At 34.4% G+C, this 21583-nt stretch overlaps 2 protein-coding genes and 2 non-coding genes across 4 annotated transcripts; 3 read left to right on the top strand and 1 right to left on the bottom strand.

Moving 5' to 3' along the window:
* Positions 1 to 3078: 3078 nt before the first annotated feature.
* Positions 3079 to 3936, bottom strand: LOC111784414 (uncharacterized). Its single transcript, XM_087126567.1, has one exon. It carries the CDS (start codon positions 3854 to 3856, stop codon positions 3308 to 3310), a length of 549 nt encoding a protein of 182 aa, XP_086982693.1. The 5' UTR covers positions 3857 to 3936; the 3' UTR covers positions 3079 to 3307.
* Positions 3937 to 13779: 9843 nt separating this feature from the next.
* TRNAK-CUU (transfer RNA lysine (anticodon CUU)) lies at positions 13780 to 13852 on the top strand. Its single transcript has one exon. It is a non-coding gene; the product is annotated as a tRNA-Lys (tRNA).
* A 3834-nt stretch (positions 13853 to 17686) lies between these two features.
* On the top strand, positions 17687 to 17759 carry TRNAK-CUU (transfer RNA lysine (anticodon CUU)). Its single transcript has one exon. It is a non-coding gene; the product is annotated as a tRNA-Lys (tRNA).
* Positions 17760 to 18414: 655 nt separating this feature from the next.
* Positions 18415 to 20419, top strand: LOC111784419 (uncharacterized). The gene is made up of 2 exons (XM_023665132.2): positions 18415 to 18665; positions 19070 to 20419. Exon 2 carries the CDS (start codon positions 19078 to 19080, stop codon positions 20263 to 20265), a length of 1188 nt encoding a protein of 395 aa, XP_023520900.2. The 5' UTR covers positions 18415 to 18665; positions 19070 to 19077; the 3' UTR covers positions 20266 to 20419.
* The last annotated feature ends 1164 nt before the right edge of the window (positions 20420 to 21583 follow it).

The following is a 21583-nucleotide window of genomic DNA, read 5'->3' as shown; positions in this document are numbered from 1 at the left end:
ATCTCTTCTACTTCCTTAAAAATTCTTATTTGGGAGTAATATGATGATAGGTTGATGCTTTCTATTATATATATGGCAGGTTGTTGCATAAAAAAGTGTGATAGATAAGGAATGCATATGAAAAAAAAAACATATATTATGCGAAAATAATCAATCATATCCAAATATTCACCGAGTGAAATTAACTTTCCTAATATGCTGACTTCATGTTCTCGTGTGTCTTTCTTCTGGATGGTTGTTTGCCCATAGGTAGTGACTTTCTCGAAAAGACCAAACCATCTTGATTTTAATTTCCCAAGAAACCCGTTGCTGTCTTTTTCATAACTCTTTTTGCCTTATTTTGTTGTCATGTCATTTTTTTTTTGTTTTCTCCTCGGACATCTTGGCATTTTCATAGGCTAAGTGCCTAAATTCGTTCAACTTGTTTAGTTGCATTATCCTTCCCTCTTCACTTTGTAGCATAATCAAAAATTAACTTGGTTAATGCCAAAATGCTTTATATTCCAATTCTAGGGTAGATGACATGTCTTCCCAAAAATATGCTTGTAAGGGGACATCCCTAGGGAAGTTATGAAAGCTATCCTGTAAATCCATAATGCATTATCAAACTGTAGCTCTTTTTCAGTTGTTGTATAATTCACTTGAGCCTCATTCTAACAGATAGAATGAAGTACATTTCCTTTCTTCTGTCTCAAATGCTTGCGTGCATTTTTAATAAAAAAAAATAAATTTCTCGTTTGCCTCCAACAAGTTGCACAAATTGATTAGAAAGGTTTCAAAAGAATCGAGAAAAATTTCATAATTGTTTCCACCATGTTGGTAAAGATTGTCATCATACATAGTTGTAATGTTACTGGAGCATTGCATAGCCTAATAGGCATCCTTCAAAGGCAAAATTTCCATAAGGACATGAATTTGGTAATCTCTTTGTCTAGACCTGACTGTATCTTTAATAACCATCTAAGAAGCAGTAACGAGACTTTCCAACTTTCAAGCCTTTGTTCTATGAATGATAAGGAAAAATGGTCTTCAAAGCAACCTACAATCTATCCAGGCAGATCAACTTATTATTCTCATTTACTATTACTCGCCAATGTCCAACCTATTTCTTCCTTGTGCTTCTTTAACGTCTAGAAGCATATTTTCTTGGACTAGTGACAAAGTTGCCGAGCAGATTATTTAAGATTAGAATGCAGTGATTTTAAATCCAGTTGTGGTACTTTCTCAATAAATAGTTTCATTGGTGACCTTATTCTTCTCTCTAATTCTAGTGATTCAAAAGCTTTTCAGACTTTTTATAAAATTGCTAGCTATTCATCCGAATCACTCCAAATGTTGTTTTCTTCTTCTTGCTCGAGCATTCTTCTTTCTCTAATAGATATTAAATTCAACTGTTTGTTTGTATATGATCAAATATATAGGCAGAGGAAGGAGTCATGGTTGTTGGGATCCTCAAAGTCACATCATTGGATCAGAAGATGATGCAGAGATTATGATTATACAAAGAGGGGACCAACATCTCTTTTCTTCACAACTCAATTTTAGATTTTTTTAATTTTATTTTCAAAGATACCTACCTTACAATATTTGAAACAAAGTTTAAGTTTAAATACTAAAGGGAATGAATTACACAATGGAGACAAGTTCGTAACTCCAAATCTGCTTCTATCATTCACCAACATCAATTCATTACTATAAACGAGTCTCTTATAAAATTTTAATATTATTTGAAGTTTTTTTTAGCGATTGGAAATATCATAAGGTCAGGTAGGGTATTTTATTCATTTTTCCCTCCATATTGGTTTTGCTTCGTAATTGAAACCTTGCATAGTTTTTTATATCCATAAAATAGTCCTTATATAAGATTTTAGGTCATTTGAGATTTATTTAGGTGGTGAAACATCTTAACTACTTACTAGGGGTATTTTTGTCATTATCCACCTCCATCTTGATTTTTGTTCTAAACATGCTTGAATTACTCTGAAATCTTGTACAACTATTTTTGACCTTACAAATAGGCTTCATATAAAATCTTTAAGTCGTTAAGAGTTCTTTACGGTCATGAAATAACCTACTAACATAGTAGGGGCGTTTTGGTCATTTTACCCTTGTTCTTGGTTTAAGCATTAAACATGTTCCTATGTCCATTAAAATTCACGTAAATCATTATTATGTGGAAATAGACCACATATTAAAACTTCATAAACAGCGAAAGTCATTTAATGTCTCACGATTCCTAAGTAAAACATCAAAGTTTAAGTCTTTAACTCTTGGTTATTGGCCTAACTCTTCCATTTTCCTTTAATTCTTACTTTTCTTAAGTTACTAATAAAATCTAAGAAAAGTCCAAAATGACTACTTATTTTCTTGATGACATTCAAGATCTTGTTATTCGTACCTCATGTGTCCAAATATCTCCCAATTTTCTTGTGTATATCTTAGAGGGAGTCTATTTTTAAGAACTAAAATGAAATGGGTGAGAGTTTGAGGCTAAATTAACTAAAGAAACTAAGTTTGTCTAGATTGAGGTGAAGTGAGTGGTTGATTCAACTGAACTAGCCACTTAATCATCTAGACCTTATTGTTTTTGATATCTTAAAAAAAAAAAAACTCAGAAATTAATGGAGCAAAGTTAAATCACCTGGATTTAAGATACGCCGTCAAGTAGCGTCATAATTGGATGAACCACCTCTAAACCTAGAGTGGGTTTGTGATGGACATGAGAATTGTTTGAAACTTCGAGACTTTTCAGAAGCTCAGATAATTATAGATTAGGCTCGAACTTCTTAGTGCCTAGAGAAAATCTCGGATAACCTACTAGAAATTGGATGTGATCAGAGTTTACAAATAGGTAGTTTACTAAGTATTTTTAAACTTACCCCATTCTACCTTTCTTTTTTAGGTGTTCACTAATTGTCAGTCGAAGTGGGAGCATTTAAGAGTTGTGTAGTCATAGAGAGGTCATCCCGGAGCGTTAGTTCATGCCGTCACACACTATTGATAGAAAATTTCAAAATCCAACTTAATTTTTGGGCAAAAACAAGAGAAGAAAGACAATCTTTGAAACAAGACATGAGCTCATTACGAATGTTTGATGGTAGTTTTGTAGTTTGTACAAAGAAAAGGACTCAAAGTTGGTTTCTTTGTCGTATGGAACAATCCCCACGGACATAAATGCTCACACAAAGCTTTCATTTCTCAGAAATCCATGCAAAAAGAAAACGACACTACACTGCTTGCTAGCTTTTGCTTGTCCTTCCTTAAAACCCTAATTTTCTCTCTCCTCTCTCCTCTTACCATTTGTTTTTCAAGCTGGAGATGGCCTTTGTCCAAGTCTCAGCTCTAGATCAAGCTTCTCAGCTCCATCATCAATTGATATCAAGGATTCATCTCCTTTGCTAGACATGTGACTGCAGTGAGACGAGGAGCTCGACGTTCCTCCGAGCTCTCCCGACAACTTTAAAGATGGTATGGACGACGCAATCGGATTGTTTGATGGATATGGTGTAGCGGAGTGTAAAGAGATGGAGTGGAGGAAATCGCTGTTTTCATTTGGTAATTGGTAGAAGAAACAAACCCCACCACCATCGTAGACGACGTTGGTGGCGGGGATCGTGAAGGACGATGTCGAGGATGAGATGGGTTGATTTTCGTGGCGAAAACGTACACGGTCGCGACGATGGACATTCATGTGGCCACCCAAGGCTTGAGCAGATTTAAATTCTCGTCCACAAAATGTGCAATTGTAAAACCTAGGTGGCCAAGTTGTGCCCATAGTGTCTTCGGCGAAAGCCCTAATCTCCCATGAAGCGTCGTCGTCGTCGTCGTCTCGGTGAGCTTGGTTCGGGTTCCACATCGATAACGCAATGGTTGAAGAGGGAATAGAGATGAGATTTAAGATATGTGCGGTGGGAGTTTGAAAGGGATAGGAAATGGAGGGATAGTATAGGTTAAAAGGAAGGGAATGGGCTATTGACATAATTGGAGGAGTGAAGACAAAATGCCAACCCAAAAACATTTGCTCTCTATTATTTCTTTACGACTTGTTTGTAAAGAAAGTTTTTTAAGTACAAAATAATAATAAAATAATAACATAATAATAACATAAATCAAATCAGGGTGGTAGAGTGGAAGTGGGATGACCCTTAGAGAATGAAGTATTAACTTGATGATTCAGGATGCCCAAACCATATGATTGACGATTATAGAGGTGCAATGAAGCGGGATGACCTTCAGAGAAGGAAGTATTAACTTGATGATTCAAGATACTCAAACCACATGATTGACGATCAGAGTGGTGCAATGGAAGCGAGATGACCCTCAGAGAAGGAAGTATTAACTTGGAAATTAGTACAAAGACTAGGAGATGTCAAATCCATCTTTTGCAAGTGGATTTACAAAATAAAGTGTATCCCGGATGGATCAATTATGATCGTTTGTATAAAAGAAGCGAAGACTACAAACTAGCTAGATACTGTGATGCTGACTATGCAAGATATCACGATACCCGAAGATCAAACATTAGGTATGTGTTCAAGCTTAGTTCGAGAACAACTTCTTGGTGTAGCAAAAAACAATCAACAGTAATATTGTTAACTAGAAAAGCAGAGTACAGAGCAGCGGTTGGAGCAGCTCAAGAAATTACATGGCTGAAACTCTTGATGGAAGATTGACACCAGAAAATTGACTATCCAATAGCACTTCATTGTAACAACCAATCTTTGATTCGCATAGCAGAAAATCCGGTCAATTGTACGAGTCATTGTATATTTATGTTAGGAAAAATAATTTAGAAATTTTAGGAATAAATTTAACAAAATGATTTAGATATTTTAGAAATAAAGATATCTAAATAGGAATAAAGTGTCGTGTCTACTATAAATACCCCTCCACCCTACCTAGGTTATCATCCCAAGAAATACAAAGCATTAATATTCTACAAAATGTCTTGTATTCTCTTCTCGATCGATCTTAATAAAGAGTGCGAGTGTCTCCCACAAAGAGTTGTGTTCAACAATATGGTATCAAAGTCATGCCCTTAACTTAGCAATGTCAATAGAATCCTCAAATTTTGAACAAAGAAGTTATGAGTCTCGAAGGTGTAATCAAGAGTGACTCAAGTGTCGAACAAATAGTGTACTTTGTTCGAGGACTCCAAAGAAGGAGTCGAATCTTGATTAAGGGGAGGCTGTTCGAGGGCTCCATAGGCCTCAGGAGAGGCTCTATAGTGTACTTTGTTCAAGGGTAGGATTTTTGAGAATTTTTGGGAGGGAGTCCCACATTAGCTAATTTAGAGAATGGTGTACTTTGTTCGAGGACTCCAAAGAAGGAGTCGAATCTTGATTAAGGGGAGGCTGTTCGAGGGCTCCATAGGCCTTAGGAGAGGCTCTATAGTGTACTTTGTTCGAGGGTAGGATTTTTGAGAATTTTTGGGAGGGAGTCCCACATTAGCTAATTTAGAGAATGGTGTACTTTGTTCGAGGACTCCAAAGAAGGAGTCGAATCTTGATTAAGGGGAGGCTGTTCGAGGGCTCCATAGGCCTTAGGAGAGGCTCTATAGTGTACTTTGTTTGAGGGTAGGATTTTTGAGAATTTTTGGGAGGGAGTCCCACATTGGCTAATTTAGAGAATGATCATGAATTTATTAGCAAGAAATACATCTCCATTGGTATGAGGCTTTTTGGGGAAGCCCGAAGGAAAACCATGAGAGCTTAGGCTCAAAGTGGACAATATTGTACTATCATGAAGAGTCATGATTCCTAACAAAATTGACTTATATTTGATAAATTAAGAGGCAAAGCATTTTGGCACTTGGGTTTGGTATGCTCGAAGTCATATTTAAAGTATTTATGCCTAATTAGACTTAACTAGTTTAAATTATCAAGAGTAAGTTCAAATTATTTAATCCAATTTTCATAATAGAATTCTAACTTATAATGGTTGGACTCCTTAGGCAGAATTGAATTTGAGGGAGCTTGAGGGAGCAAATGTTAAGCTAGGATCAAAGAGTCGTGGCCTATACCAACCAAGTAATTGACCTTAGAGTCGTGGCCTATACCAACCAAGTAATTGACCTTACTATTTATTGACTGACTTGTCTTATGTATGACGACACATGCCCAGTGGCCCTTGCATGTGTCATTTATGCTTTATGTTATATAATAATGATGTTATATGATGATGTGATGATGTTATATGATGATATGATGATGTTATATGATGACGTGATGATGTTAGATGATGATGTGATAATATTATATGATGATGTGATAATGTTATATGATGACATGATGACGTTAGATGATGATGTGATGATATTATATGATGATGTGATGATGTTATATGATGACTTGATAACGTTATATGATGACTTGATGATGTTAGGTAATGATGCGATGATATTATATGTTGTCGAAATGATATATTGATAAAACGATAGGACAAGATTATGTATAACGTTATGGTTATGATAGATTGATAAAACGATACGATAAGGTTATGCATAGAAAATGATATGGTTATGATAGATTGATAAAATGATACGATAATGTTATATATACAAAACAACATTGTTATGATAGATTGATGAAACAATATGGTTAGGTTATATAAATAAAAAAAAAAAAAAAAAAGTGATTATGATAGACGGGTGAAATGATATGGTTAGGATAAGTTTAGGAAATGATATGACTAGGATATGTATATGGAATGATATGACTACGAAATATTTACGAAATGGTTAGGATATGGGAACGATGTATATATTTATGTATATTGTAATTTAATATGAGAATGATATGATTTTTGTTATGGTAAGATAAGTTTGATGAATTGATATAACTATGATAAGACATGTTGAAGGCACGCTCGGGATATGCTATGTGATTTTTATGATTTATGATATGATATGTGCATGATGTATATTGTTATGTCTGAAAATATGGAAATGTTATGATATGATATATATGTGACATGAATGATATGATTGACATGCAAAACGACGAACTAACATGAGATACAACCCCGACACACATGCAAGATACGATAAATGATAAACGGTATGAGAAATGATGTAATGACCCAAAATTTTCTACTTAATTTAAGGTCGCTATTGTGTACGTACCATAAACATTGAATGCGGAAGACTTCATTTAAATTCCATAAAACATGACCTTTACCTTAAAACACAGCCATGGACTTGCGAGTTTCGAAAACATCTATAAAACGACACAACAAAAGACTAAATAAAACGAATAAGAGTTTAAATTAAAAACATTCTATTCTAGCCTAAGTCTAAGAAAAAAAATACCACTATCCTATGCATGTGCTATGGTCTCGAGTTGTGATGTCGTCGTCAGCCATACAAGAATGCCTTGCCTTAACCTGAAGAAAAATGTAATAGCACATGACTTGAGTATTTACAGAAATACTTCGTAAGTGACCCCACTATTGGGGTTAAATGCAACAATCACATGCAATGAGATGATGTGACCTATCTTTCATTCCGTTTTTCCTACGGTGCTGTTCTAACGGGTAATTTTGGACGTGTACCATATACTCTACACACAACCCATACGTGCGAGTATGGGCTCACCAGCTAGTTCGCACACCACTGGGCCACTTTCCTTATCCGGTGGGCAAACTCTGGGAGCCCCTTAGGCCGGACACCCGCTAGAACTAGTAACCGTCACGGTAGCGCTATGCAAAGCATAACGATCGTTGTCCTGCCATTGGATGTACGCATCTGTACCCCCGTGATGGGATAGGGGTATCCCCCCAAATGCATGAGCACACATAATGCATGAGGTCCCAAAACTTTTCCATTTTCATTATCCTTTAATACAACCCCGCTAAGATTATGTACATATCATATCATTTTTCATATCGTTCATCATTCATATCATATCGTTTCTCATTCTTCAGTTCTCAAATCATACATAATTCTAACGGGGTTATATTTCATGCCATTTATCGTAATTTCATGTCATTCATATCATACTGTATACAAACAATTTAATAGACCTAACATAACATTCTATGCTTTTAACATAACTTTTCATCATATACACATCATACCATGACATATTGCATCACAATGTATCATATCATAAACAAGTCATAATGTAAACACTTCGTAGTCATATCGTTTTCTAACTTATCATAGCCTTAACGTTCTTATACCTATTACAAACATATCATTACGTTAACGTACCTTTGTCATATCTTCACAAGAATGTAACCTAATGCTATCGCTATCAATCCTAACGCTATCGTTCTATCAATCTATCACAAACCTATCCCTTTCTACCCGTAACCTAACCGTATTCTTCCATCAATCTCTCTTATCCATATCACTCCGGTATGTAACCTAACCTTAACGTTTCATGAACGTATTTTACTCCTATCATTACATTTCGTTTTGTGCATCCTTCTCGTATCCTATCTCAAACATATCCTTGAACACATCGTACCGTAATTATTATTATATAATTCACATATTATAACATATAAGAAGTGTATCGATCCACAGACAATTCACACATATCAATATATATGACACGTGCAGAACTACGGGGCACGTGTCAACATCAAATATAACCATGCCGATAGTAAGGTCACTTACCTGGCTAGCTTAAGTCGTTATCACGAATATATCTTTAATAAAAATTTGATTTCGTCATTTGAAAACCGAGTCAACCTATATGAGCCCATGACATGTTTCAAGTTTGAACTCTGTCAAATTATTTCTCTAATTTACATGGTTAAAATTCTGATATTTACTGTTACACAAAATTTGATGGAGTTTCATGCCTTCTGATATTTCCTGTTTTATTTTTTAATTCTGTTCAACAAATCTTCCCTCCTCCCTCTCTTAATTATTTTCATTTGTAAATAGATTTTTAATTATGTAAACATTTTCAATTCTGTAAATAAGATATTACTCTAACTCTATATTTATTTTCATTCGGTAAACAGATATTATTGGTCAATTTTAATAGATTGTTTGGCTACTATCTTACGTAGATTTATGGATCTGCCAACCAAAATTTTATTAATTCTAACCTTATTTCCTATAACTTCCCATGCTAACAAAAAAAATCTAATTAATTGAAAGAATATTGGATCCTAAATTAATTTCTTATGTAAAAGAAAATACAAGATAGGATTTTACAGTAACAACAGACCATAATCTCTCCAAGTAAATCTGCATTGCACCATTTTACTTTTTCTCAAATCTGACCTGACCATAATCTCTCCAAGCAAATATGCATTGCACCATTTTACTTTTACTCAAATCTGACCCTTTTTTTTTTTTTTTTTTTTTCTGTTTATTTTTGGATGAACTGTGATATTGTGGGGTTGAGGGAAGAGGATGCGGATGAGAGGTTAGTGGGGAGAGGTGGGTAAATTTTATTTTTATTTTTATTGTTAAGTAATCCTTGTTAGTTATTTATTTATGAATTATTATTATTATTATTATTTTGACGTATATATTTTTTATAATAATTTTTATTTGTTTATTTTTTTGTGGCTATTATAAATGATACAATATATGATATGATATGAAGGAAAATGCTAGAGGGGTTGTCATACATGATAATGAAAAACAAAAAAATGTTGAGACCTCATGCATCATTGTGTGTACATGCATCGAGAAATACCTCATTTTTACGATGGTACGGACGTATATGTTACGAGGCAACGAAACATTATTATGGTTATCACAATGCTGCAATGGTTCGACAGAAAAATAATCATTATGTTTATCATAATGCTGCGACGGTTATGCAGGAAAACAATCATTATGTTTATCATGTTGCCATGGTTGCTATTCCTGAACGGGTGTCCGGACAACAACAACCTGAGAATGCTCACCCGATAAGAAAGGGGTCTAGGAAGTGTGCAAACTGACTGGTGGGTCCATACTCGTACGTGTGGACGGTGTGTAGAACAGTAAATACACATCCAATTAGCCCGTTTAGGATAACCGCCAAAGGAATATATACTGATATGACAAGTCTCACTCATGATTGTGTGTGTTTGCATCTAACCCTAATAGTGGGGTCACTTGCTAAGTATTTCTTAAAATACTCAAGCCACATGCTATATCTATTTCAGGTAAGACATCCCTATACCCTAAGGACGACATCGCAATTCGATATCATGACACATGCATATGATAGTTGTACTTATTTTCTTAAATTAGAATAAAGTTTTTTTTATTTTTATTTTTTATTTTTTAAATTTTAACACTTATTTATTTCATTTACTATTTCGTTGTATCGTTTTAAAGATGATTTCGAACATGCAAGTCTATGATAGTGCTTTAAGATAAAGTTCATGTTTATAAATAAGTTTAAATGAAGTATTTCTACACTTAATATTCATGATATGTATACAGTAGTGACCTTAGATTAAGTAGAAAATTTAGGGTCGTTACAAATTAAGTAGAAAATTTAGGGTCGTTACAAATCTTGTAGGCTAGCCTATGATGTAGCCTTGACATGTTCCACAATCCCACCGTCGATGCCGCGTCACTGTCAGGTATGTCCTACATAAGATAAGAAAAAGGGATGTTATTAACTGTTTATGCTATGATTAAATGTCAACTTAACATGAAATTATATGGCCAGATTGTAATAATGAGTATGATACCTGACTTGGTTGTATGCCTATTGATATGTTATGTTACGAAATTATATGTTTATGATTATATGTAGATGGGAGAAGTGAATCATGTCGCTTAGAGAGTGGGATAGAGGACGTCAAGGAAGTGGGCGACCCCTATTAAAAGAAGTGGTATTCACACCATTGTTTGTACCCACTATTATGTTTAAGGTATAGGTGTTAAGATTAGTCAAGGTACAAGTGTGAAAGCGTAGAGAATGGTCCAACGAGGGGGGCTGGACCACGTTAGGGAGTATCGTGAATGCGAGAGAAAAGGAAGAGACCTTAGGCACGGTATCCATAGTGAGCGTACTTTCAAACGCCTTTCTAAAAGACCTATAAAAAATACCACGTCACCTAAGTCCTTAATAGCGTGGTAAAAGTAGGATTAAAGGAACTTAAGGTGCAATTACAAAATTTACTAGATAAAGGCTATATCCGCCCTGGCGTACCTTTTTAGGGTGCACCAACATTATTTGTCAAAGAAGAAAGATGACTCGATGCGTCCGGACATCGATTACAAAGAATGGAATATAAGGAACCTAGTCTGGACAAGATTTTGAGACAAATTAACATAAGGTCCAATGGCATATAGACTAATACTTTCTTCAAAAATTAGACGAAAGTTCTTAATACGGTAGAATACCTCCGTGTAGATCATTACAAACTTCGAGGGACAAGTCAAGTCAATCTCAGAAATAGGATAGAACGTCGGCTAAGGCCAACCAAGTAAATGACCTTACTAACGACATGGTTATATTTGATATTGACACGTGTCCCGTGGTTCTGCACGTGTCATATATTTGATATGTGTAAATTGTTTATGAATCGATATGACTATGATATGATATGACTATGATATGTATATGTTATGATATGTGAATTGTATGATAACACTTACGGTATGATGTGTTCAATGATATATTTGAGATAGGATGCGATAATTGTTATGACTATGATAGATTGATAAAACAATATGAAAGGTTATGTATAGAAAACAATATGGTTATGATAGATCGATGAAACGATACGATAAGGTGTTGTATAGAAAACGTTATGGTTATGATAGATTGATAAAACGATATAATAAGGTTATGTATAGAAAACGATATGGTTATGATAGATTGATAAAACAATACGATAAGATTATGTATAGAAAACGTTATGGTTATGATAGATTGATAAAACGATACAATAAGGTTATGTGTAGAAAGTGATATGATTATGATAGATTGATAAAACGATACGATAAGGTTATGTACAAAAAACGATATGATTATGATAGATTGATAAAACAATACGGTTAGGTTATGTAAAAAAATAAAAAATAAAAAAATAAAAAAAAAAGTGGTTATGATAAACTAATAAAACGATAGGGTTAGGATTAGTTTAGGAAATGATATTATCAAGATATGTATATGGAATGATATGACTACAAAATGTTTACGGAGTGATTAGGATATGAGAACGATGTATGTATTTATACATATTGTAATATAATATGAGACTGATATGATTTACGATATGATATGTGCATGCGCATGATATGATATGTGACATGAATGAAATGATTGACAAGCAAAACGACGAACTAGCATGAGATACAACTCTGACATGCGCATGCAAGATACAATAAACGATATGATAAACAATATGAGAAATGATATACTAATATGATATGATATGATATGAAGGAAAATGCTAAAGGGGTTGTCATACATGATAATGAAAAAGAAAAAATGTTGGGACTTCATGCATCATTGTGTGTACATACATCGGGCCCTTTTTTACGATGGTATGGACTCGTACATTACAAGGCATGGAAACGATCATTATGGTTATCATAATGAGGCGACGATCAGGTATGAAAACGATCCTTATGTTTATCCTAATCTCGCCACGTTTTAAAACCATTCTTGCTCAAAATTTCAGAATCGCACACCATAGACCCTTTCTCAATTTGTAAAGAAATTGATGTCGAGATCTCAAATCGATTATTGCTTGAAATCCTTGGGATTTTGAAGAATGCCATTACATTTCTGGTTCAAAATCAAGCGTGGTTGCAGTCAAGTTTTAGTTAGAGCAAAGTTGCATGCAAAGACTTGCGATTGTGCGGCACTCATTTTCCAACAACAAGTGAGTTAAGTCTATTAGTTCTTGCATCGCCTACGGCCAAGCGACGTATGCTCGAGCCTCTGGACCCGGTTCAAGAAGAAAGTTTTAGAAAACGGGGGTAGAGAGATTTCGAAAAAAAGTTTTGAAAACAAGATTTGAGAAATTGAAATTAACGCAATATCTACCACTCAAAAGTGTGCATAGATATGAAAATATTATTACTCAACGAAAGAATACCGATTTAAGAATAAGAAAAAGAATTGGGATCGAATGTTCAATCTTCATTGATATTCACGACCTTTAAATAGGATACAAGATACTAAATAATATCTACCAAGAAAATATAAACTAACTAAATCCAGATAATAAAATAAAATATACTACTATTCAAATTCAACTGATTACGATATCTAAGATATATTTCCTAACTAATATATTCGGGAAGATTACGAATATCATATATTCCATAACTAATTTAAACTAAAATAAGTTGCACTAAATTGTGACAGAAATTGGTGTTATATGGGAATGTAAGAAAAAACAACAACAACTGCTTACTGCATATAATTATTGTATGTCATATCCCCTGAGAATTTGAATCGTTGGGCTGAGAATTAAGATTGTTTTATCAGCTCCCTTCCAATTTGTTATAAGGTTTATATTTATGTACGTGGGTAGCACAATATTGTTTTGTGTTTTGTTTCTAGATTGAAATTACTCTTTTGAAGATCATCGTGTAGAAAAAGTTTAAGCTTTTGAGACCGAATTTTCTTTTCTTCTTCATGTGATATTGTTAGGCTCGTTAGATATTGTTCGGCTCGTTACGTGGTATCTAATATTTTAGTAAACCAATACCTAACCCGCGTGTGATCGAAATAAGTACTAACAACTACGTCAGCGTAGTGCTCAATAACGACGGTGGAAATTGTTATACAAAGAAATGAATTTATAATCCAAGAAATACAATAATATAATAAAATTAAAATGTGCCATGAAGCCCGTCTAGCTCAGTTGGTAGAGCGCAAGGCTCTTAACCTTGTGGTCGTGGGTTCGAGCCCCACGGTGGGCGTTAGTTTTATAAACGTTTTAAAAAAATTGTTATTAATAAAACTTTTTAAATTTTATGAATATTATTGAAACGCAGTTCAAATGGTATATTTGAAACAAATTATCCTCTCAATTAATATAGGTTATTATAATGTTTATTTTCAACGCATTTTGAAATTAAGAAGAATAAATTTTTATTTTAGTTTTGTTGAGAGCTAAACTTTTATTTTCATTCAATCAAGTGGTATTGATCAAACCTAGTGTGGAGTGATTCAAATCACGAATTTAGAAACGAGTTTTTTTTTACTCTCGATTTTGATCATGAAGGTAATTTGTTCCAAACTTTCCTTGAGTTAATTTCATATCAATATTGTTAAAAAAAATTAATGAAACTATTTGAGATAAAATATAAAGTTTAAGACTATTTATGATTGAAACTTAAAACATGGAATAAATTACATGACATGGGTGAGGAATCCGCTTGACTGAGGTCTCCTATGCTCAGTGTCACGGTTTTACTTTTCCAACCGTGCGGCATTGTGATCTTGACATGCTCATGACCAACTTTGAGGAGAACCCAAGCCCCATATTCATTTGTTGCCCGACTTTGTGGCTTGGTCAGACTTTAGGCGAGATTTGTCTTCACCCATCAAATATCACTTGTGTTGAATCCAAGCTTGTTTGGCTACACACTCCACCTTCGTGTACATGTTCAATCATCTATGACACAATCGACTTGCCTCTACATTAGGCCAAGGTCTCCCGTGTGCAATGTCGCATCCAACATCATTTTTGTTTCCAATTAACATGGTTCACATGTCTTGACGCCATCCCAAGTCACTAGTGGAATTGGCCATTGCAGCTCATTCAGTCATCCAATTAATAGTTGTTGAATTAGGGTTAATTTATTCTTCTCGGTCTTCTTTTCCTATTGTTGTCAATAGTTGCGAAATTAGAGTTATTCTTCCTCTTGCTATCTGGTTTTATAGCAGTAGAAGTCTATTTTGTGTCTTTTTCGTTTTTCCCTTTGGTGGCTCTCGTTCTTTTTAGGTAACCTTCCCTTTTTATATTGTTCATTGCTTCTCATTTGGAGTCGAAAAGGAGTAAGTCGTCTATTTAGGATGTTCTTAATTGGGTAGTCAAGGACCTACATACCTTGCTGTTTTAGATTAAAATTCATATTACCTTGTCGATCAAATATCTCACATGAACTGATACAATAAAATTTTGTATAATTTAAAAATAAAAAACACCGAATTTAAAAGACAAAAATCAAAGACATAAATGAATGTGCTATTAAGAACTTTACTATTCCAAGAACAAGATTAAAAAATTAAGGATTACAACCTAACACATATGACTAATGACTTGGTGAGTATAAACATATTTGGTAAGAAACCAACTTTTAGGCTCTAATCACATCCTTAACCTACAAAGTTACCAAAAAACAATTCTCGAAGTTCAAGCCTAGGTTCTACAACTATCTAAACTTTTAAGAGACCTCAAAGTTTCAAGCGGTTCTCTTACTTATCATAAACCCAATCGTGGTTTAAACATCGTTCTCATTCTTTCATTAAATACCTTTTTCAGGGCAGTGAATCTATTAAATGACGTATCTGACTTAAGGGGTGAACCAACTTTTATATTCTTCAAAACTTAGCTAGTTTATCTTCAACCTTAGAAAGAGTGATAGATGGGTGTTTACCATATCCATCAATTTCTCTTATGGACTTCTCAATTGTTTTTTAACTAATTTCTCAATGTTAACTAATTTGTGACATTAAAGTAAGAAAGACTTTAAAAAATGGAAAGTTATTACCTATAAAACAGATAAAACAGATGTACCTTTGTTTTCGATAACTCAATTATAGGAACTTCAAAGTTGAGCGTATTTTTCTTTGAGGAATTTTATGTTGGGTGACTTCCTAAGAGTTTTCCTAGGAAGCATGTGAGCGAGGACAAAACATGCTTAAAAGACTCGTGTGTGTGTGATATGTGTGAATAGACTTCACTCTTAGAATCAAGTAGTAAGTAAAGTAACTATGTTGCAAGGGATGTAAGGAAACGTCGGAGTCATCAAGTGCCAAATTAGAATTTTTAATCATTGACATGGATCGTTGCATTATTAACTTGAGCTAATATCTAACAAGCATGTGTATAATAAATTTTTTTTATCTATGGTAAATTGAACCATATGTATACTTTCTTATGCAATGCTTTGAGTATGTATTTTTGTGCATTATTTGTATTCTCTTAGGCAGTGTTATGGAAATTAATTTTAAAGACGAAACATTGATTTGGATGTTATCTTACCCAAATCGTGGGAGATTGTTGTGGCTGCCAACAACAATTTTTGAGGATCTAAGAAACTGAACTTTGATAAAATTTGAGATATAGTCCTTAGCGAAAATATTTGGAAATAGAAAATTAGCGGAAATCTTAGTGTTGATTGAAGGGGAAGAAGTAAATTAAAGACCTCAAACATACCTAGTCGAACAAAATGGACACTTTTAGAAACATTGTACAAAACCAAAGAAGAAGTAGAATCATAAATCTCGAGATGATAATGATTCTATAAATTCAGCAGAAAACATCGGAGATGCTCTAATCCTCGGTGTGGATAGCCCGATTGAATCTTTGATTTTGGATTCAGGTGCAGTTTTTCATTCGTCTTGAAACAAGGAATTGTTATGAAATTTCAAACCTAAAAATTTTCAGAAAGTGTAGCTCGCCGACAACAAAGTCTTAGAGATTGAAGAAAAATGAGATATATGCATACAAACTTCAATAGGAAATCAATGGGCATTGAAGTATGTCACATATATCTCTTATAATGCCCCAGATCTACCGCTAGCAGATATTGTCCTCTTTGGGTTTCCCTTTCGGGCTCCCCCTCAAGACTTTAAAACGCGTCGGCTAGAGGAAGGTTTCTAGACCTTTATAAATGACGGTTTGTTCTCCTCCCCAACCAATGTGGGACATCACATCTCTAGTCTCAAGTAAAATCTTATCTCCATTAATCAGTTGGATAACACAACTTATGTAGCAATGTTTGGAAAGAATTTGTAGAACATTGTGAAAGATGCTAGAGTAGTAGCATGTGAAAAATCTAAAAGCTTATACACCACTACAGGGGTATAATTATGGTTGTTCTAGCTGGAAGTGCTTCCCGTTCAAGTCTATGCACAATAGACTTGGACATAAGAGTGTTAAACAAATGAAGATGCTAGTTGTGAAACGAGTTTTAGAAAGCCTAAAATTTAGTGATAGAAGTATTTGTAAGAGTTGTATTATTTTGCCAACCGAAACAAGTTAGTTTAACAAAAGCTATTAGACAAGCAAAAAAATTATGATTGGAAATGGTCCATACAAATGTTTGAGGACCATCTTGAATTGTTAGTGGATCAAAATTCTACGTCTCCCTCGTTAAACTTGTATGTGATATCATTAAGCTCGTACGTGATATCTTATAGTGGATCAAAATTCTACGTCTCCCTCATTAAACTTGTATGTGATATCATTAAGCTCGTACGTGATATCTTATAGTGGATCAAAATTCTACGTCTCCCTCATTAAACTTGTATGTGATATCATTAAGCTCGTACGTGATATCTTATAGTGGATCAAAATTCTACGTCTCCCCCATTAAACTTGTATGTGATATCATTAAGCTCGTACGTGATATCTTATAGTGGATCAAAATTCTACGTCTCCCCCATTAAACTTGTATGTGATATCATTAAGCTCGTACGTGATATCTTATGTATTAGTAAACTGATATCATGTAGAAACCTACTTAGAATTTAATAATAAAGAGTATGTAACAAATTTAATATTTCTTGAATTTTGTTCATAAGCCCGTCTAGCTCAGTTGGTAGAGCGCAAGGCTCTTAACCTTGTGGTCGTGGGTTCGAACCCCACGGTGGGCGATTTCTTTATTATTCTTTTAGAAGAAATTAACGTTTTGGACGAAGTAACACAATAATTAAATACCACAATTTTTAGTTGCAAAAACAATATTTTCAATGCTATTTTCCCAATAACGAGTTTGATACCCTTTAGGGTTAATGGTTTATAAGCAAACAATGCGAATATCAAAAGTTTAAATATTTGTCCCACGTAAATAGACTAAATACTACTACTTTATGACTTTAAATACTACTACTTTATGACTTTTCTTTGGGCTTCTCCAAAAGATCTAATCGGGATGGGTAAGCCTATTATCATTTTCTAAATTAGTTGATGGGGACTTTCATCATCTAACAGTAGCTTGGCTCGAAAATTTCCCTCCCACTTTAATTCAAAATTTGAACTTGAAGTTCCTTAAAGGTAACTTTGTAACAGCACAAAATTTTCCCCTTTTGATGGAAACTCCACAGCTCTCTTCTTTTCCCACTTGCATCAAAAAGAACATATTTTCAAAGTTTACCAAAGTGTTGGATGTCTTATTTCCATAGCCAAAGCAATTCCTTTTTGTGATATCATATTTAAAGAACTTTGTTGATCAATAATTGAAGAAAGGCAGCGATGTGGATGATTCAAAAGCTGAAACACCACCACTGCTCACACAAAAAACAGTAATGAAAACGCTGCACTGCGTTTCTTTATCTGTGTGTGTCCCACTTGGTCTCATTCGTCAATTCCCAGCCCCCACGCGTGGGACTTCCTTTTACAAACCCCCAATTCATCTCCTCTCTTCTTCATCCTAAAACCCCATTTCACAAAAATTCCCTAAAAACAAATCATTCAATTCAATTCCCATTCTCGAGGCGATTTCGAGCTCTCAAGTGCACCAGATTTCCCGGATTATCGTTTTTGACTTTGGAGCCTTAAAGGTATGAATACAAACAAACACTCCCCTTCTTTATCTATTTGTGTTCCCCTTTTTCTTCTTTTGTCTTTTCGCTTTCGGATTCTAAGAATTTCACTCTGCTTCGTGTGTTCTTTCTAGTCCTCTGTTTCTGGATTTGGGGATTTTCAGATTCGGTGCTCATTTCTGGTAATTGGGTTTAGGGTTTTGATTTCTTTTCACTTATGGCTTCTGGGTTCTTACTGTTTTTGTAAACCCTTTTCAGTTTTGTTCAAATTCTTCTGTTTATTCATCTTTCATTTAGGGCTTTTTTGCTCTGTTTCTCTGTATTTGATGTGAAAAACTCTGCCGATTGTAGCTTTGAATTGTGAGTTCTTTAGGATCTTTCCAAGTTGAATGAAATTGGGGTATTTTTTTGGGAATTTGCAGGTGTTTTAATGGCTTCCGAAGCTAAGAACATGGCTGTTTCAGAGGAACAGAAGAAGGAATGTGTTGTGGAAAATGGGAAGGAGAATAAGGAAGTTGTTGGTGTTCTTGAGGTGTTGGTTCACCAAGCAAGAGACATTCATAACATATGCATATACCACAAGCAAGATGTGTATGCTAGGCTTTCTTTCACTACTGATCCTGCAAACTCTGTGTCCACCAAAACCATCAACGGTGGTGGGAGAAATCCTGTTTTCAACGACAGTGTTCGCCTCGACGTTCGATCCATCGATACGTCGCTCAAATGTGAGTTATGGATGCTGAGTAGAGTCAAGAATTATCTTGAAGATCAGTTGCTTGGTTTTGCTTTGATCCCTTTAAGAGAAGTTGTTGTTGTCAATGGGAAGTTGGAGAAAGAGTTCTCTCTTTCGTCCACCGATTTGTTCCATTCGCCTGCCGGGTTCGTGCAGCTATCGATTTCGTATATTGGAGCTTCACCAGAGTTCATGGCCATTCCAGCCATAGCTACAGCTCCCCTTGAAGCCATTGCAGAAGGGGAGGATTCAAGTTTAGCCAAACCACATCCAAATGATTTGGACATGATGGAATTCCCGGATCTTAAGATTGCGAACGAAGATCAGATAATGGTCTCCGAGTACATCGGTATCACGTGTTCGAATTTGGATTCTGAATCTTCAGAGAGCTTAACCATTCCCAAGTGTGAGAATCCAGTCTTTCCAATGTCGAACGAGAAGTCAAGTGAAGCTTCAAAGATCGATTCTCCACCTAATAGTGTATCAAACGATGCAGTTTCTTCACCGTCACTACCTACATGCTCGGAGTCATCAAAAACATCAGCAAGTTCAAAACCTGAAACCCAAGAACATGTTTCAGCACCAAATGCTAAAAACAGCGAGGTCAACGATTCGTGTAGCGACGCAGCAAGTGATACAGTTACGAAGCCAGTAGTTTGCGTGAGCATCGAGCCAGAGGAAGAGAAAGTGGTGCAACAGGACATTGTGGACATGTACATGAAAAGCATGCAACAATTCACAGAGTCATTAGCAAAGATGAAACTTCCTTTGGATATCGACACAAATGGTCCTCCAAGTTCGGGTAGTTCGAGCTCTAACCCGAACCTACAATCACCAAAAAACAACGGTTCCCGTGTGTTTTACGGTAGTAGAGCGTTCTTCTGATGAGATTCAGGGTCGAGTAGAGTTGGTTTTAGTATGGTTTCATGTTTTTTTGGTTTTGGTTTTGGTTTAATGCAGTTTGAAATGTATTTGAATGAAAGAAATTTAGAATGTTAGTGTGTTAGTATTAGTATGATATGAAGCTTTGGTTCATGAATGATGGGCTTAATCATATAATTGGGATGTGGGACTCACAAGCACATGGCCATAGGGGTAAAAATAGGTAGGCATGTGATTAATGTCTAACTTTTGCTTTCAAATAATTGATGCTACTTATCAAGTCATGGTAGGGGTAGGGAAAGGGAATCTATTTTATTTTCTTCTTTTAACTTTTTAAATATATAATAAAAAGTTCCAATATTCCAATGAAAATATAGTAATTTCAATAATTTAAATTACAAAAATAATAATAATAATAATTGTATAAATAATGTGAATGAACGAAATTATTGCTAGTTTGATACAAAACATTCGTAATCAGTTAATATATGTTAGATATTATATTTTTCCTTTATGATTTGATTAGTAGTATATTTTATTTTATTCTCAAGATTTAGTTAGTTTATATTTCTATTATGGGCAGGTTTTAGAGGGTAGCTTGTATCCTATTTAAACGTCGTGAATATCAATAAAGATTAAACATTCTATCCCAATTCTATTTCTCATTAACCCTATATTGTTTGTTTGAGTAATAATATTTTCCGATCTATTTACCGTTTTGAGTAATAGATATTGTCAAAACATGTGAGCGAAAACAAAACATGCTTGCAAATGAATAGTATCGAGCCACTTGCACGTATATATAAAATACTTTTAAATTTTGTTTTCTAATTCTATTTATTACTTTGTTTTGAAGGGTATAATTGAAAAAAGTTTGAAATGGTAGAAGTAGGATTGAATTATTATTACTAAAATTGATTTCTTCTTAATTTTAATTAAGAATCATAATTGCCCTGACTTTGATTAGTTGCAACTCCTTTAATTAATTATGATTAGGCATAATAGTAGTAATTAGTTATGATGAGACATATTACCATCAATTTTTTTTATTTTATTTTATTTTATTTTATAAATTAGAGGTGAATTAGAATGGGCATTTGAAGGGGGGAATGTGATGATACAAATGTGGTGCACCGACATAACTAACCCCAACTAAGTTGGTCGGATAGCTGTTACTTCTTTCTATTAATGTTTAGGCTTTGCTTCATTATTATTGTGCCTACAAGTTTTGACTTCCCATATTCAACCTGAGTTGTCCCTAAGATCCCATTATTTTTTGCCCATTTTTATTAGCTATCAACTCCTTGTCTCTCTACCAAAT

The sequence above is a fragment of the Cucurbita pepo genome, chromosome 8 (assembly GCF_057944985.1).
Source record: "Cucurbita pepo subsp. pepo isolate OVF chromosome 8, ASM5794498v1, whole genome shotgun sequence".
In the NCBI taxonomy this organism is placed as follows: Eukaryota; Viridiplantae; Streptophyta; class Magnoliopsida; order Cucurbitales; family Cucurbitaceae; genus Cucurbita; species Cucurbita pepo.
The sequence above is the reverse complement of the archived record's forward strand: the minus strand, read 5'-3'. Positions and strand labels throughout refer to the sequence as shown.

Excerpts from the sequence above, each read along its gene's own strand:
- LOC111784414 (XM_087126567.1), bottom strand. The coding sequence starts at position 3,856 with ATGTGGAACCCGAACCAAGCTCACCGAGACGACGACGACGACGACGCT.
- LOC111784419 (XM_023665132.2), top strand. The coding sequence starts at position 19,078 with ATGGCTTCCGAAGCTAAGAACATGGCTGTTTCAGAGGAACAGAAGAAG.